Here is an 18330-nt window from a genome sequence, read left to right on the forward strand (position 1 = left end):
GCTGGGTCGTAGGGTAGCTCTATTTTTAACTTTTTGAGGAACCTCTACACTGTTTTCCGGAGCGGCTGCACCAGTCTTCATTCACACCAACAGTGCAAGAGGGTTCCCCTTTGTCCACATCCTTGCCAACATCTGTTGTTTCTTGTGTTGTTGATTTTAGCCATCTGACAGGTGTGAGGTGGTACTTCATCGTGGAAAAACCTTAAAGTGAAATCATATCTGGTAGGAAACAAGCCTGATATAGTTGGGCACGTCCATGTGATCAAAGACAACTTTTAAAATTCAAGTAATTAAGAACTGTAGGGAACAAGATACCTTCCCAAACCTGAAATTTTTAAACAAGGTTGTTTACAGTAACTTTTAAGTCAAGAGGTTCCCCTCTGGAATTTCTCAGAAAATAGAAGTTTGTATTTGATAATCTGAGCTTTATAATACACCATAAAAAGGGAGCAGCTGTCCCATTTCCATGGTCCCTCCGGGCTCCAGAGCAGCAGCATGGGCCCCCAGGGATCCCTACGGCAGACCATGCACCCCTGGGCCACAGAGTTGCCTGTAAGTTGAACTCTAGCCATCAGAGCCCTGGACCTCCCTGCCACTCCTCTCACTTTGCCACCAAAGGTAAGATTTTAACAAATCAACTGGTTTTTTGAAAATGAGTGGACCGCCTTAAGTCTACCAAGTCAGAGAAGCAGGCAAGAGGGGGCTGGACAGTACCTTGGACTTCATGGTACTGAGCCTCATCAGCACCTTTCCTCTGGAGCCAGGGATCCGAGACCTGTAGAGTCCTTCCGTGAACAGTCTTATTTGTTCTAGTGGGAAGTTAAATGTCACTAACTTCTTTGCTGCTATAGCTCAAAGAATGTCTCAGCCATGCTTTAGTCACTGAAGGATATTTGGACCTGACATCTACCTACCTTCTGCCTTTAAAACTGTCCTGCTCGGTGCCTGAGTCAGGACCTGGTACGTAGTACATAGGAACAACCATTTCCTTAAGCACCGCCCCCCCCCACGCCCTCCACCTTGTGTCGAACTACATGTTTCCTATGAAAGAAAAGCCTGATTTTTATTTGTTAGCTCCAAGGCTGAGATGGCGTATGGTGCTTTCTGGAAGTATTCTATTCTCTCTAGAAGCTCCGTTGTCCTCTGAACTTGACAACCGGAGCCAAAGGATGAGCACTTCCAAAATCTAACCTTTTGCATTGGAGCTTCTTAGTGGTGTGAACACTGAGTTGCCTTCAGTCTCAGTCTCATATTCTGGGTTTACTGTATGCCTAAAACATACAGGTTTTTACAGGATAAGCTCAAAATCTGCCAATTCTTGGGTAAACCATTCAGACAGTTTTCTTAAAGGAGGGGGAAAGAGAAGTGGATTATAACTTCACACATAGATCCTTTTCTTCTAGGATTTGATTTTTGTTAAAGTTTGATACAGGGCCTGCACCTGAATTCATGATCCAGAATGTACACTAAAGCCCCTGGCCTGGGCTACATTTCAGCATTTCCAGCTCAATGGAGCTGGTGGCTTTCTCTGGAAGAGCTGCCCACATGCTCAAGTCAGACCTGAAGGTCAGTTCCCACACTGTGTCCCTGAGGGGGGGAGGGGTAGATTTTTGTATGACACAGCAGTCCATAAGCACTTAGCGTAAAGATGAGCCATTTTATCAAAGAATCGCCCCGTAAAGAAGTATCTGTTTAGAAATCTGGATTTTTATTTTATATTTTTTAATTAAAAAAATTTATTTATTCTTGGGGCACCTGGGTGACTCAGTTAAGCATTCAACCCTTGATTTCAGCTCAGGTCATGATCTCATGGTCATGAGATTGAGCCCTGCATCAGGCTCTGTGCTGGACGTGGAGCCTGTTTAGGATTCTCTCTCTCCCTTTCCCTCTGCCCCTCCCCTGCTCAAGTTCTCGCCCTCTCAAAAAAAAAAAAAAAAAAAATTACTCTTTTAAGTAGGGTTCATGCCCAATGTGGGGCATGAACTCATGACCCGGAGATCAAGAGTCTCATGGTCTACTGACTGAGCCAGCCAGGCACCCCTTAAATTGAGATTTTTAAATGCAAGCTATCACTCACCTGAAATGAGACTTGTACACTGTGCCCTTCAAATCACAAGATACAAACTAGGAGGGGAGCATCAGGACTTTGTATTAGTCTGTAATTTCAGCTTATACTGCATGAAATATAGAATCTAGCATATGGGAGATGGCAGTTAGTGATAGACATGGGAACTAGTGCCTTTACCTACCCGATCCTTCTCCCCACAAAATTCTTAGACAAGCGAAAACAGAGACTGACAGTGAAAGAAGTGTAGGTACCATCTTACAGTCATTTGGGGATTCTGTCCCAAAAACCACTGCAGACCTCAGGTTAGCTGGGTTGGAGCATCTAACTCACTTGAGCAGATTATAGAGCCTCTTATCTACAAGCTTTATCAAACCATCTAGAACAATCTAGTTCCATCAGGGCAGGCCACACTCCATTTTATCACAGACAAGAACAAGTAACAGAGGCAGGGTGAGCAGGAGAGGGAGAGCCTTTGTGACTTCTAATTAGAAATGAATGAAGCAGCTGGGAACATGGAGGCTACTTTCAAATACTCTATGGGCTATGCTGCTGAATAGAGAAGGGCTAGACTTGTTCAGTAGAGCTCAAGAAGCAGGAGAAACCACCAGTGGACCGTTCTGGCTCACTGTAGAGCTCAGATGGACCAGCCTGCCTCCTGAAGCAGACAGCTCCCTATTGCCTTGCAAGGGTCCAGGGGGCTTGAGGCTCCACTAGGTGGGACTGCCATGGTGGCTGGGAAGCCCCTCTATTAAACATTTCCCACACCACACTCATCAGGAGTGTGGTGATCTCCTTAAGCAATCATGATTTCCCATTCTCAGCTCAGCCCCACTGAATCAGCTTCTTCAGGGGATGGGATTCAGATGACACTGAAGTCTCTTCCATTACTGAGATCCGATTTAGAATAGCTGGATAGTTTTTGAACATTTACTATTCCTATTCATCTATTATTAATACACGGCAGGAAAACAAACTTCATATTCTTAGTTTCCATTGAAGTGACTACTTTTATACTTCTTTTTTTATACTTATTTTGAAGGCATACAAAGCTCAGTAAGTCCATGAATATAATTTTGTGAAATAAAAATTAGAAACATTAAGAAACTACAAATGCAGCATTGGATGAAAACATCATACTGTTTAAGATAAATGATTACAGTACCACACAACTTTCATTTAAAAATAAGTTATAAATGGGCTTAATTTTTTTATTATTCAGGGGTAACCACAAGTCCTTTTTTCTTAGAGGAAAAAAACACAAAACAGCTTTCTTTCATTTTAAATGCACTTTGAGAATAAGCAAATATGGGTGCACAACAATCTGGAATACACAGACACAGATGGTTTGATAAATCCCCCTGAGAACCAGCTAGTCAGGTATGTTCTTCTACTGGGCTATCTGGCAAAATATCACTTTAATGGGTGAAAACCCAGGGTCTTAAGCAATAAGGAAAAAGAAATAATCTAGTTTTAAATACTCAATGGCCATTTTTTATATAACTTAAACTTATTCAATACATTAACTGCATGTATTTTTAAATATTATTTAAATTGAAGAATATGTCACTAATCTTTAATGAAATTTCCAAAAGCCTTGGCAGTAGTTCCACACTTCCCCAGCAGGTGGCAGATTTCTTGAAATACTTTCGTCGTGTTTCATAAGCCAGTGCTAGAGTTCATCATGTGTCAAAACTGTAGAGGAGGAAAGTTTATTTAGTGATTGAAATCTTAAATATCAAATGAGCTCAAATGTCACCCAAATCATAGGTGCTGGCTGAGGATCCTTTTGTTTGGTTAGTACCTTTTTGCTTATTAGTTGTTTGTACATTACTGTATCATAAGTACTTACATTTTACCACCTAGAAGGGAGCTTTCATGAGTCTATGAGGACAAGGACCATATCTTTGTTATCTCTGTTATCTCTAAAGCCTAGCACACTGTCTGGCAATTTGAAGCCTTGAAAAATACGTATTTATCACTTACTATGCACAAATAGCCTATCACTAATGTAATGGAACAACAAAGAGCAGAAGCCATATATGGTCTCCTTCTGTGATGGGAAGAGAGAGCAGTCAAATACTGATTTAGCTGATACAAATGCGAGGATCAGTGAAGACTATCAGAGACCAAAATGGTTTCTTTTGTATTACTGAGTTGTCACATACTAACTGATTTTAAAACACTGAGAATTCAGGATATTTTCAGGCAGATATGAATTAAAGTACAATGTAAATGCATCCTATTCCACAATTTGAGATGGCAGACTATGTTTCTTCTTCACCAAATTTCACCTGAGAGAAAATGTAAAGGGAATAATAATAATGAACCTAGGGAAGACATTAATTAAGATGTGATTGCCCCCTTCAAAAATAATCAATAGAAGATAAAGTAAAAAAAAAATTTCCCTGAACAGAGAAAAAAACTAGGTAATAGAAAATATAACCACAGAAATACAAAGGATCCTAAGAGACTACTATGAACAATTATACACCAAAAAAAACCCAGGGACAATCTAGAAGACATGAATAAATCCCTAAAAACATACAACTTACCATGAATATACTGTCTCATGAAGAAATAGAATACCTTAACAAACCTGAGACTGAATCAGTAATCAAAACCTCCTGAGAAACAAAAGTCCAGGACCAAAAGGCTTCACTGGTGAATTCTACCAACATTTAAGGAATAATACCAATCCTTCTTAACTTTTCCAAACAACAGACAGAGAAGGACACACCCGAACTCATTTTATAAGATCAGCATTAACTGGATTCCAAAACCAGAAAAGTGTACTTTAATTTTTTTTTTTCAATGTTTATTTTATTTTTGGGACAGAGAGAGACAGAGCATGAATGGGGGAGGGGCAGAGAGAGAGGGAGACACAGAATCGGAAACAGGCTCCAGGCTCTGAGCCGTCAGCCCAGAGCCTGACGCGGGGCTCGAACTCATGGACCGTGAGATCGTGACCTGGCTGAAGTCGGACGCTTAACCGACTGCGCCACCCAGGCGCCCCCAGAAAAGTGTACTTTATAAGGAAAGAAAATTACAGGCCATTATTCCTGATAAATAAAAATGCAAAAATCCTCAAAATATTAGCAAACTGAATTCAACAATACATTAAAAAGATCACATACCAAGATCAAGTGGGATTTATTCCAGAGATGCAAGGATGGCTCAATATCCACAAATCAATCAACATGATAAATATCAACAATATGAAGGATAAAAATCATCTCAGTGGATGCAGAAAAAGCATTTGAAAAAACTCAACATCTATTTATGACAAAAACTCACAACTAAGTGGGTATAGAGGGACTGTACCTCAATGTAATAAAGACCATATAGGACAAGTCCACAGAAAACAAACATTATATTCAACGGCAAAAAGTTGAAAACTTTTCCTCTCAGATCATGAACAAGAATGCCTACCCTTGCCCCTTTTATTCAATATACTATTAGAAGTACTAGCCATAGCAATTAGGCAAGAAAATGCATCCAAGCTGAATAGACATAAACTGTCAGTATTTGAAGATAACATGATATTATATAGAAGAAACCCTAAAGACCACCAAAAAAACTGTTAAAACTATAAATGAATTCAGTAAAGTGGCAGGACATAAAATCAATATACAGAAATCTGTTGTGTTTCTATACACTGATACAAACTATAAGAAAGAAAAATTAAGAAAATAATCTATTTACAATTGTGTCAAAAAGAATAAAATACTAGGAATAAATTTAACCAAGGAGGTGAAAGACCTATACCCTGAAAACTCTAAGACATTGATGAAGACACAAATAAACAGAAAGATATTCCATGCTCACGGACTGGAAGAATTAATATTGTTAAAATGTCCATACTATCCTAAGCAACCTATAGGTTCAATGCAATCCCTATCAAAATTCCAATATCATTTCTCACAGAAATAGAGCAAGCAACTTTAAAACTTATGAAGAACCACAAAAGACACCAAATAGCCAAAGTAACATAGAGAAATGATGAAGCTGGAGGCATCAGCATCCCTGATTTAAAACTGTATCACAGGAGTGCCTGGGTGGCTCAGTCATTAAGCAGCTATCTTCGGCTCAGGTCATGATATCATGGTTCGTAAGTAGGAGGCTTGCTTTGGGTGAGGTCGAGCCCCATTTCAGGTGAGCATAAACTCTGCTTCAGTGAACATGAACTCTGCTTTGGGTGAGCCCCACTTCTCTCTGCCCTTTGTGGGAAGATTCTCTCTTTCTCCCTCTCCAAAAAAACAAAACAAACAAACAAACAAAACCAAGAAAACTATATCACAAAGCTACAGTAACCAAAACAGTTTGACATTGCCATAAAAACAGATACACAGATCACTGAAACAGAATGATGGGCACTTATGACAAAGAAGCCAAGAATAGGCAATGGGGAAAGTACAATTTCTTCAATAAATAGTGTTGGGAAATCTGGACAGCCACATGCAAAAGAATGAAACTTTGCCCCATTCTTATACCAAACACAAAGATTCACTCAAAATGGATTAAAGACTCAAATGTAAGACCTGAAATTATAAACCTCCCAGACGAAAACATAGGCAGTAAGCATCTTGATATCAGTGTTGGCAATAATTTTTTGAATTTGTCATCAAAAGTAAAGATAATAAAAGCAAAAGTAAACAAATGGGACTACATGAAACTAAAAAGCTTCTGCAGATGAAAGAAACTATGTATCTGATTAGGGGGTAATATCCAAAATATATAAAGAACTCATACAACTCAATAGCAAAAATCTAAACAATCCAATTAAGAAAATGGACAGAGGCTCTGAAGAGACATTTTCCCAAAAAAGATAAATAGGTCAAAATCACTAATCATAGGGAAATGAAAATCAAAACCATAGTTATCATCATGTACCTGTAGAATGGCAATTATCAAAAAGACAATAACAAGAGTTAGCAAGGATGTGGAGGAAAAGGGAACCCTTGTGCACTGTTGATGGGAATGTAAATTGCTGCAGCCACGATGGAAAACATGGCAGTTCCTCAGAACATTACACAAAAAGAAGGAAATCCTACCCTTTGTACAACATGAATGGACCTTGAGGGCATTATGCTAAATGAAATAAGTCAGAGAAAGACAAATACTGTATGATCTCACTTATATAAGGAATCTAAAATAAAACAATACTGAGCTCACACACACAGAGAATAGATTAGTTGTTGTCAGAGTGAGGTTGAGGGATGGATAAAATAGGTGAGGGGTCAAAAGGTACAAACTTCTAGTTATAAAATAAGTAATAGGGATGTAATGCACAGCATGGTGATTATAGTTAGCAACACTCTATGGTATACTGAAAGTTGCTAAGAGACCTTAAAAGTTCTTATCACAAGAAAAACAAATTTTATAAGTATCTATAATTTCACAATATATACAAATAATGAATGTTACATGCTTGAAATGAATATTATAGCTATAATATCTTAATTTAAAAAAAGGAAAAATAAAGAATAATAGGTCATGACCAAGCTGAGTTTGTTTCTGGAACACAGGAAATTTCAATATTAGTAAATCTATTAATATTGTCTATTATATTAATAAATCAAATATAAAAACCAGGCAGTTGCTTCTATTTTTGTTGAGGATGTGGTTGATAAAATGCAACCCATTCTTGATAAAAACACTTATTAGAACAGGAATCAATGGATATTTCCTCAACATAAATTTTTTAGTCCAAAGCCATTATCTTAACAGGGAAACAGAGAAGGTTGGCCAAACAAAGTGAGAAAAAGAAGCTAATATTTAACATCATATTAGATATATCAACCAAAGCAATTAGACAAGAAAAAGCAATGTGAGGTATAATGATTAGAGGAAAAACCATTTTTGTTTGCAGATAAGATGTATGTAATCCTAGGGGAAAAAATTCAAGAGAACCAACTGAAATCTTACTATAAATAATAGTGGGATTCAGTATGATCATAAAGATTCATAAGCTGAAAACAATAATCTATCACAAGCAAATACCAGTAAGATACACTGTAAGAGAAAATCCCATTTATAATAATAACAAAAAGATGAAATACCTAGGGACAAGCTTAAAAAAGATATGGGTAAGACCTATATGATTAAAATGTTATGATTCTTGACAAACATAAAACTGAAACTGAACATAAAGATACAACATGTTCTTAGGTCAAAGAACAGTTTTCACAAACACGTCAATACTCCCTAACCTAAGTAATAAATTTAATGTAATCTTCCCTCCATCCTCTTCTCTACCCCCCACCAAAAAAGAAAAACCGAAAAATTTCTGGAACTAGATGATTCTAAAGCTTATATGGAAAAATACACAAGAATACCAGGAAAACAACAACAAAATAGTAATGAGGGGAGATGAGCCCTACTCAGTAATAAAACATGCTATAAATCTTCTAATTAAAAAAGTATATAATAGGCACATGTATAGACAGAGATAAATGGAACAGGATAAAAAATGTGCCAAATGAGACAGAAATAATGCAGGCATTTAGTGTATGATAAAGGTGGCAACACAAATCTCTGAAATAAAGACCATCAACTTTTTTCCAGTATTGGACAATAATCCTCTAGAAAAAATGAGCAAAGGATAAAAATAAGCAGTTGAAAAACAGAATTACAAATGTCCCTGAAACATATGACCAGATTCTCAACTCCATTCATGTTACAGGTTGAACTGTGTTTCTCCAAAATTCATATGTTGGAACCCTAACCTGCAGGACTTCAGAATGTGACCTTATTTGGAGATAGTCTTTACAGAAGTAATACGGTTAAAATGACATCATCAGGGTAGACCCTAATCCAACATGACTAGTGTCCTTGTAGGATGAGGAAATCTGCACAGAGACGTATACAGAGAGAAGACAATGTGAAGAGACGCAGCGAGAAAGTGGCTACCTACAAGTCAAGAGACGGCCTGGGACAGATCCTCCCTCACTGCCCTCAGGAAGGAACCAACTCTAAAGACACTTTGATCTTGGACTTCAAGCTTCTAGAACAGTGAGACAAAAAATTTCTTCTGTTTGAGTCAGCTACTTTGTGGTACTGTGTTAGAGCACCCCCAGAAAACTAATACAGCTTATAATAAGAGAAATGCAAAAGTTATAAAACAAGGCCTACTATAGCCTTAAAAATGATTGCCTCTTTGTGTTTGAGTAAAAGAGGTCTTCCAATTTTATTCTTTCTATATATAGTACTTCCATATTGTTTTCATGTTTATAACAGACTTACATTTGTAATTCAAAATTAAGTAAAAAATCCAAAAATCTTTTGTAAAACTTATTTTTACACATTCACAGGTATGTATACAAACATGCCATTTTTATTTAAGATGGGGCCAATTACAAATATTACTATATTTTTAACTTAAAATATGCTATCCACAAAATACATTTATCAAAATTCTCTTGAAAGACTACAATATTTCTTTGTATGTATTGACATTTATATAATCAATCTTCTATTAATGGATCAATTATTTCTATCTCATTATTAAAAACAATGGCATAACATGTATACATATTTCTCTTATGTATTTATGTATTTATTTATTTATTTATTAGAAAGAGAGTGCGTGCGCGCACATGAGTAGAGGAGGGGCAGAGAGAGAGGGAGAGAGAGAATCCCAAGCAGGCTCCACACCGTCAGCACACAGCCCAATGCGGGGCTCAAACTCGCAAACTGTGAGATCATGACCTGAGCTGAAATCAGGAGTCAGATGCTTAACCGACTAAGCCACCCAGATGCCCCTCACTTCTCTTTTTAAATGTAAACCTGACACACATATTTTAGTTTTTATACACATTGTAAAATTTCCTTAATTTATACAGCTGCTGTATGTATGAGCATATGAGTGCTCACTTGTCAGTAACTTCACTAACTCTGGCTATTATTAATCCTTTAACTCTTTCCAATTTGGGAAGAGAAACATTTCATCCGTATGTTCTGTGCATTAAAAAATTTTGAGGTAATTGTGTAAAATTTCCTTTCTGTCTTCTTTTCCCCACCCCTTTCTCCCCTGTTTTCTGCCTTCTTCAACTCCCTTTTAAAACAGTTGTATCACACCACTTACAGAATCTTCTTCTGAATTGAAATGGTGTCTTCAAATTATTTAAGTTATTAATTAAAAATAGGGGCACCTGGGTGGCTCAGTTGGTTAAGCATCTGACTCTTGATTTCAGCTCAGGTCATGATCTCACAGTGTGTGAGATGGGGTCCCACACTGGGCTTGGGATTCTCTCTCTCTCTCTCTCTCTCTCTCTCTCGGCCCCTCCCCTATGCCCTTTCTCTCTCAAAATAAATAAACAGTAGAAAAATAAATTCATTAACAAAACATGGATGTGTTTTAAATACTCAACCTCTCAGAAAATAACTGCATTAGTTTTGTTAAAGAATACAAAAAGATGAAACACAATTTCATGCTTATGTGAGACAGTTTATAATATTTTTTTAAGTTTATTTATTTTGAGAAAGAGTACAAGGGTGCACACGCATGTGCTTGCACAAGTGAATGAGTGGGGGAAGGGCAGAGAGTGAGAGTGGGAGAGTGAGAGTGGGAGAGAGAGAGAGAGGGAGGGAGGGAGAGAGAGAGAGAGAGAGGGAGAGAGAGAGAGAGAGAGAGGGAGAGAGAGAGAGAGGGAGAGAGAGGGAGAGAGAGGGAGAGGGAGAGGGAGGGAGAGGGAGAGAGAGGGAGGGAGAGGGAGAGGGAGAGGGAGGGAGAGGGAGAGAGAGAGAGAGAGAGAGAGAATATCCCAAGCAGGCTCCACACTGCCAGCACTGAGACTGATGCAGGGCTTCAACCCACAAACTGTGAGATCATGACCTGAAATCAAGAGTCAGACACTCAACCAACTGAGCCACCCAGGCGCCCTTATGTATAACATTTGTATGTTTATATTTAACATTTCAGCTTCTAAAAAAAATAAAGCTGAGGGAAATAAGAATATTATTCTGAACCACTGGGAAGAATTACTGTTGAGGATTAATACAACCTGTTTGAAAGTCTCTAACACTGGAGCTCAGTGCTATTTTTAAAAAAGAGTAAAGAAAAATTGAGAGAACTAGGCACTAATGAGGAAAGCGAATTAGGAGGCAATCAAGAAGTTTACAGCAGCTTTAACAGAATATTCAACACTTACTTGTTGAAGGTTTATGTAGAGTGCTGAAATGCCTAGGTAACCACATTTTAATCTTAGAAATGGAAGCAAATCTAGTCCAAGTCACCCTCCAGCCCTGAGGAGGCTACTAGAACCAGGAACACATGGGAAATCCATATTCCACATGGGATTAATTCGGGAGATAGGAGGTAATATTTCTAGGTTCCATATAAGTCTTTCACTAAACTTTAGGGCTTGGATTTTCATATTTAGGACATTTGGTGTAATCCTAAAGACAAGCATGTTTTCTACTTTTATTTTCTACCTCTTGTGTCAGAAGGCTAATGCTTTGGCACCCATTTATGTGGTGATATGAACTGAAGTTACATCCATGGGGGAATAGATTCTCTATCCATGTTTTAAATTTGTGAGTTTAAGTCCACATAAAATGAAGTGCTTAATAATGTCACAAATTTTCTGAAAGAAATTCTGACCTGATCATTTACTAAATTCACCAAGAAATGAGTTTGTAATCTATTTTAATTTCACTTCAGGCAACATATGATTCAGACACCACCATAGAATGATGACTTACTTGCATTTTTCTTCTTGTTTTCTAGGTGTTCTAACAGTTGTCGTATCTCAGTGTCATACTCCACCCATTCTGGGACAATCCTGGCAGCAGCTTTTAGCTTAGGTTCTTTTGTTTTGGGATTATTGCACTAAAAGTTTAAATAAAATTTGGTTAATGAAAGATGACTTTCCTTGTATGTTAATTATGCTTCATTTAAGGGAGGAAGGGCGGGAGGGAGGGAGGAAGGGAGGGATAGAGTGAACAGATCATTGTCCAGGAGAAAAGGAAATACTTGAGAACATTACTATGTCACTACAGCATACAAAATGCATTTTATAAAAAGCAGAGCCCTAAGTACTAAATATTTAAATCACTAACAAATAAAAGTACTTAGTTTAATAGGGAAAGGATCAAGCGAAATGACAAATGATAGTTTATGTAAGCAGTAAGTATTTAATGCAAATACCTCAATCAGAAATTTAAACAAAAATTGTTTAAAAACATTCTTATGGTTAACAAGGAGTCTGTCAAACACTTCTCCAAAATGTTTTGGCAAAAGATCTAATTACATGATTATTTTGTAAAAGAACATAGCAGACTATATTAATAAGTATTCTCTTATCTTTCTTTGGACTAAAATCTGGTTTATATACTTGTGTTTTCCACAGACAAATATTGTTAGCCTTTAGAAATTCCTCGAGTTTGTTTAGCAAAAGCATTCCCTCCCCTTTATATGCTTCTGTTCTAATTAGCAACTGTGGCGATATTAAAAATCAGTTAACTGGAACTCATGTGTCAAAATACTGATAGGGTGAAATTCACAGGAGTTTATAAATCTCATGTCTAAACATATTAACTAGTCTACCTGACAGATACAGTGGAATAACGATGGGTACAGATCCTCAGTCCTCATGGTTCCAACTCTTTGCTTACTGGTAGTAAGACCCATACATTTCAGTTAACTGTGTGTGTGTGGCGGCGGGGTGGGGGCTGGGTGGGGGGAAGATCTTAGCTTCATCACAAGGGAGGAAGCTGAAATAAGATAATCTCTATGCTTCCACTGATATCTGACCGATGTAAATGACTCAGCGAGCAGTTGGTCCTATTATGGGGTTTCTTGGGAAATTAAGAGGTCAAAAGGCAAAGTGAACAGGAAAAGGTTCTGATTCTGGATGTATGTGACGGTACAGCTGACAAGATGCTAATGTGCTGGATGTGAGGTGTGAGGAGAGAGGTCAAAGATGACCCCAGAGTGTGGGGCTTGAGCGACATGAAGAATGGAGATGCCATCGACCAAGACATGAAGGACTATGGGAGGAGGACAAATGTCACAAAGTTCCAGAAGCATCCCATTTGCTCTTTACAAGACATTAATAGAGAACACATCTTGAGCTCACTTTCATGCGACGTCTTGTAGTTGCCGCAACTTGCTTTCTCCCTAATTCCTTATGGGAGAGCTACTGGTTATGTACGAGCCATGAGCCTATTGTCTTTTTTTTTTTTTTTATGTTTATTTATTTTTTGGGAGAGAGGGAGAGACAGAGCGTGAGCAGGGGAGGGGCAGAGAGAGAGGGAGACACAGAATCTGAAGCAAGTTCCAGGTTCCCAGCTGTCAGCACAGAGCCTGATGCGGGGCTCACTCACAAACTGCGAGATCATGACCTGAGCCGAAGTCGGACGCTCAACCGACTGAGCCACCCAGGTGCCCCGAGCCTGTTGTCTTAATCCCTTCCTCATCAAATATTTTCACTTCATTCCATTGTGGATTTTTTCCTATAGTAATATATTCCTGAAGTAAGTGGGAAAAGGAGATTTTCTCTGCAGAAATTAACCTTACAGACATTATGTTCTATGAAGTAAAGATAATGGAACTATTTCCATTTTAATCCTGTCAGAAACTGTTAAAATACTGTGTTTCCCTTAGTTTTCTGTCTACAATTCCCCCCCCCCCGCCCCCACAATCTATATTGGTGGTGCTTACATGGGTTATCATGCCCCCCAGGGGAGCTTTGGCAAGGTCTGGACACATTTTTGGGTGTCATGACTGGGGGGTGGTGGGGCACTACTGCCATCTAGTGGGTAAAGCCAGAGATGCTGCTAAACGTGCTCTAGGGCCCAGGACAGCCCCCCACAATTATGAATTATATGGTCTCAAATGTCAATAATGACCAGGTTGACTGAAACAGAGCCGAGATGGTACCATGATATTCATAAATGCTCTCATCCTCACCTTTGATCATTAATCATGCTTTTTCCTCTTCATTAGGCCATTTCCTTGGGGTTTGTCTGCATTCCCTTAACTTTTTTCCCCAAGAAGTTGGCCCAAATTAGCATGTTCTCTCATTTTTAAGTGTTTCTGTGGGAGGGATGGCTATCTGTCCACGAAAATTTATGCCATCTTTTTTCTATGTAGACCTATCACTAAGTAGCAACTGCCCATCTGGGAATGACATTTCTTAGCTCCCCTTACATCTAAATGTGGCCCCACAACCAATCCACCAAGGGGCCGCAGCTTTTAGGAGTCAGGAAGCATTCCTCATACTCTTTTTCTCCCCTCCAGATCAACACTACCCAACAGAAATATGATGGAATTTTAAATTTTCTAGTAGCCACATATAAAAATATAAATGGAACAGGTGAAATAAACATATAAACATATCAAAAACACCATCAGTCAATATGTAATAAATATAAATATTATTTATATTTTTATATTCTTTTTATTGTGCTGAGTCTTCAAAATCTAGTGTGTATTTTATACTTTACAGCACATCTCAATTCAGATCAGCAATATTTAAAAACAATTTTTTCTTTCTAACGTTTATTTATTTTTGAGACAGAGAGAGACAGAGCATGAATGGGGGGAGGGTCAGAGAGAGAGGGAGACACAGAATCCGAAACAGGCTCCAGGCTCCGAGCTGTCAGCACAGAGCCCGACGCGGGGCTTGAACTCATGAGCCACAAGATCATGACCTGAGCCGAAGTCGGACACTTAACCGACTGAGCCACCCAGGTGCCCCAGATCAGCAATATTTTTAAGTGCTCAATGGCCACATGTGGCAAGTGGCTGCCATACTGGACAGATCAGCTTCTGATGGCTACAGATGATGACAGCACCTCAGAGGATGAAGGAGCCACAAGATGGATGGAGGCTGGTCCCATGATGGACAGGGAAGCTACTCACTGACAACACCCACTTAGATCTGGACTTAGGTGAGTGTGACACCACTGAAATCTGGGGTTTGTTATAGTTAGCTCATGTTAACCTAAGTGTTAGAGATCCCAAGGAGACCTTATGTCACTAATGTATGAGTCACAACCTTATAGGTCACAGCACAACCTTAACATCTTATGAGTTATGTTCAGTAAGGTTCTTGGTCTCTCTTTAGAAAATTCCCTTGCTTTCTTCTTAACAATGCCACCTTGATTCTGCTACTTTCTATCACCTTTGACTGCAATCTGACAAGTTGGCGTGCTACCACTTTCCTATACATTTCTACACGTACCTAGAAAAAGGTCCCTAGATTTTATTGTCCTGTCTTATGTTCAAAACTGCATGAATGCTAATATTTGGATAGTTTATTTTTTAACGGAAGATCTTATAAATAATTATTTTAAACTCAAATTAGCACATAAAAACAATATGGTCAGAAAAAGAATGACGATATAACTATTAAAGACACTATAGTACTGGAATGTAAGTTCAAGATAGCTAGACAATACATTAGCTTGAAATATTTCATGTCTAGGAGAAATAGAGCATAAACTGCTTAAAACTAAAAGTTAAAAATTTTTCTCAAAAGGAAGGAAAAAAAACCCAGATATGTATAGGATAATTCAAGTAGACACATTTGGGAAAAATATTGGCAGGAGAACCAAACTGATTGTCTATTAAGATGATAGTTAATCCAGGAACATTTCAGCAGCTCATGGTCTTTCTCTCAGATGCCGCTGTGCATTAAAGAGGAACCCAGCAAGCCTGAGATCGCTATCCTCGGAAAGGCCTGCTTGCAAGGAGGGGCCTCGGCTGGCATCTGGGAACTTGGGTTTCAGGAGTGTTCCCACCATTCCTGATAAGAATGGCTCACCATGCCTAACCTGTGCCAACCACATAGTTTATGCCAAATACGTGCTTTCCTTCTGGATGTTGCGAATTATAAGCTTTTAAAGTGTCAAGTGCCTGGTATGTGACAGGCAGGGGCGTGCTTATGGGACCAGCCCTCAATAAGAATCCTGGCTACTGGGTTCCTAATCAGCTTCCCTGGTAGACAACACTTCACATGTGCTGTGAAATTCCTTATAGCTTCAGGGATTAAGCTTGCCCTGTGAGGCTGCATGGGGAGAGGGCTCTTGGAAGCTGGCATCTGGTTTTCTCTGGACTTTGCCCCATACATCCTTTCCCTTTTGCCCTGTACCCACTGGAATAAAGCATAGCCATGAGTATGATGATATTCTGAATCCTGTGAGTCCTCTTGTGATTCAGCAAACTTGGGGGTGACCTTGGGGGCCCCCAGAGACAGCCCTATACTTGGCCAACCTAAGTAAATAGAGCAAATAGACTAAGCAGCAGTGTGCCACATGTGTGCCATTCCATTTGTAAAAGAGAAGATACTTCTATTCGAACATTTTCACATCTGCTTATACACAAATGACAACACACACGCACTCACCAGATCGATTGTTTTGGCTCTCTGTTTGGATTCATCATCACACCAGGTTTCACACCACAGCCAGTCTTGAGGAAGAGACTTAATGGCCACTTGGTAAATCATATTATTGGGAAGATCCTATAGAAGAAAAATGATTTAAACACAGAGGTATAGAAATTAGAGTCAGAGGGAATGAGGTTGATGAGGTCAATTAAATTAAAAACGGGTCCAAAGAATCATATGCAGATCTAAAATATCTATTTGAAAAAAATTTTAACGTTTATTTATTTTTGAGAGAGTGTGCGCGCGCATGAGGGGGAGGGGCAGAGAGAGAGAGAGAGAGAGCGAGGGAGAGAGAGAGCGAGGGAGAGAGGGAGAGAGGGAGACACAGAGTCTGAAGCAGGCTCCAGGCTCTGAGCTGTCAGCACAGAGCCCGACATGGGGCTCGAACCCACACCGTGAGATCATGACTGGAGCCAAAGTCAGATGCTGAACCAACTGAGCCACCCAGGTGCCCCTAAAATATCTATTTTTAAGCTAGTAAACATTTAATCTGACTCAACCATCTTGTGTCATGATGAATCCATGCCCTAGAACTATGCCCACAGCTGCCCTGGACTTTACCCCTCGTGTCAGGAATGGAGCGGGAAGCCCAGAAACCCACCGCTCTTCACTGCCCCAAGCAGACAGCCTCAATGCCTCTGCCTGACCTGAAACAAGGCGACCGATCACCCACACCGTGCCTGCTCTTGCTGTTTATGGCTGCCATCGCTGTGCTCTCCAGATTTGGAGGTGACCTTTCGTGTCCCTGTTAGGAAACAATGCTCCAGGAGAATTCTCACATTTCTGCATGCTCGGGGCTTTCTAAGTAAAGACTGCTGGCGCCTGCGTTAAAGGAAGTTTAAATGGCAAATGAGCCTCACAGGTGACAAAGCCCTGAATCATGCCCACAATCATGTGAGTGACCGACCCAGTCAAGTCTTCAGATTAGATGGCAACCCCTGGGTCCACAAAGACTTCAGCGTTGTGAGAGACTGCAGCAGAATGTCCAGCAATGTCAGACCCAGATTCCTGACCCACAGTTACTGTAAGTGGCTAGGTTTTCAGGTAAGTCATTAGGTAGCAACAGATAATGAATACAAGATTGTTGTGGGATTTGGATTTGACAAACAAAGCTGCTACTATTCATGCACAAGTATTTGTGTAGACATATGCTTTCATTTCCCTTCAAAGAGAATAACTGGTCATATGGTAGGTTTAAGTTTAAATTTTAAGAAAACCCCAAACTGTTTTCCAAAATGGAAAGGGAGGGAGAGGCTGAAAATATAAGGTTTTTAAAGTTTACAAGCAGGGAACTGGAGCAGTCTGGATCTATGCACTGCAAATGAGTAAGAACGTTCTACTTACCTGATCTAGGTTTGACAGACTGTTTGGATCTTGACTGAGAGCTTGGTACTGGCCCCGGAGCCTGTCACCGGCTGCAATTCTCCTGAACTGCTTGAGATCCACTACATACAAGGCACTGTAAAGGTGAACAGTCTTTGGTGGCTCATGTTGTTCACGTATTTTTACTTTCCCCCAGTGACTATTTACAGTAATGGGATTGACTTCAGATATCTCTGGGTCTAATAACAACAAGTCCTTTCCTAAATTTTCTCCCAATTCTAAAACTGTTTCCAAGGGTTTGAGGTTTGTTATAATACTGTTAGGATCCATATCGTCTTAGAGTCACCACAGGTTTTTCCAAGATACCATGGAACTCATGGCTCTACAAAACAACATATTTGAAGACAGCATGTTCATTTTGTTATATGACAAGCCAGTTTAAGTCTTCTGTTGTGGTCAGGTGCCTCTCCCCTGAGTTCTATTACTTGGTTTAACTCCTGGCTCAGTTACGCACTAACAGCGTAAGCCTGGGCAAGTTACATGAGT

The 18330-nt window shown here is 39.3% G+C and overlaps 1 protein-coding gene across 1 annotated transcript in view; it reads right to left on the reverse strand.

Moving 5' to 3' along the window:
• Positions 1-3477: 3477 nt before the first annotated feature.
• The window catches only part of UGGT2 (UDP-glucose glycoprotein glucosyltransferase 2), a 126464-nt gene continuing 111611 nt past the window's right edge, over positions 3478-18330 (reverse strand). The window contains 4 exon segments of the mRNA XM_032593625.1: positions 3478-3760; positions 11771-11897; positions 16420-16536; positions 17806-17920. Coding sequence (XP_032449516.1) covers positions 3738-3760; positions 11771-11897; positions 16420-16536; positions 17806-17920 — 382 coding nt within the window. The 3' untranslated portion in view covers positions 3478-3737.

Source organism: Lynx canadensis, chromosome A1, assembly GCF_007474595.2.
Source record: "Lynx canadensis isolate LIC74 chromosome A1, mLynCan4.pri.v2, whole genome shotgun sequence".
NCBI lineage: Eukaryota > Metazoa > Chordata > Mammalia > Carnivora > Felidae > Lynx > Lynx canadensis.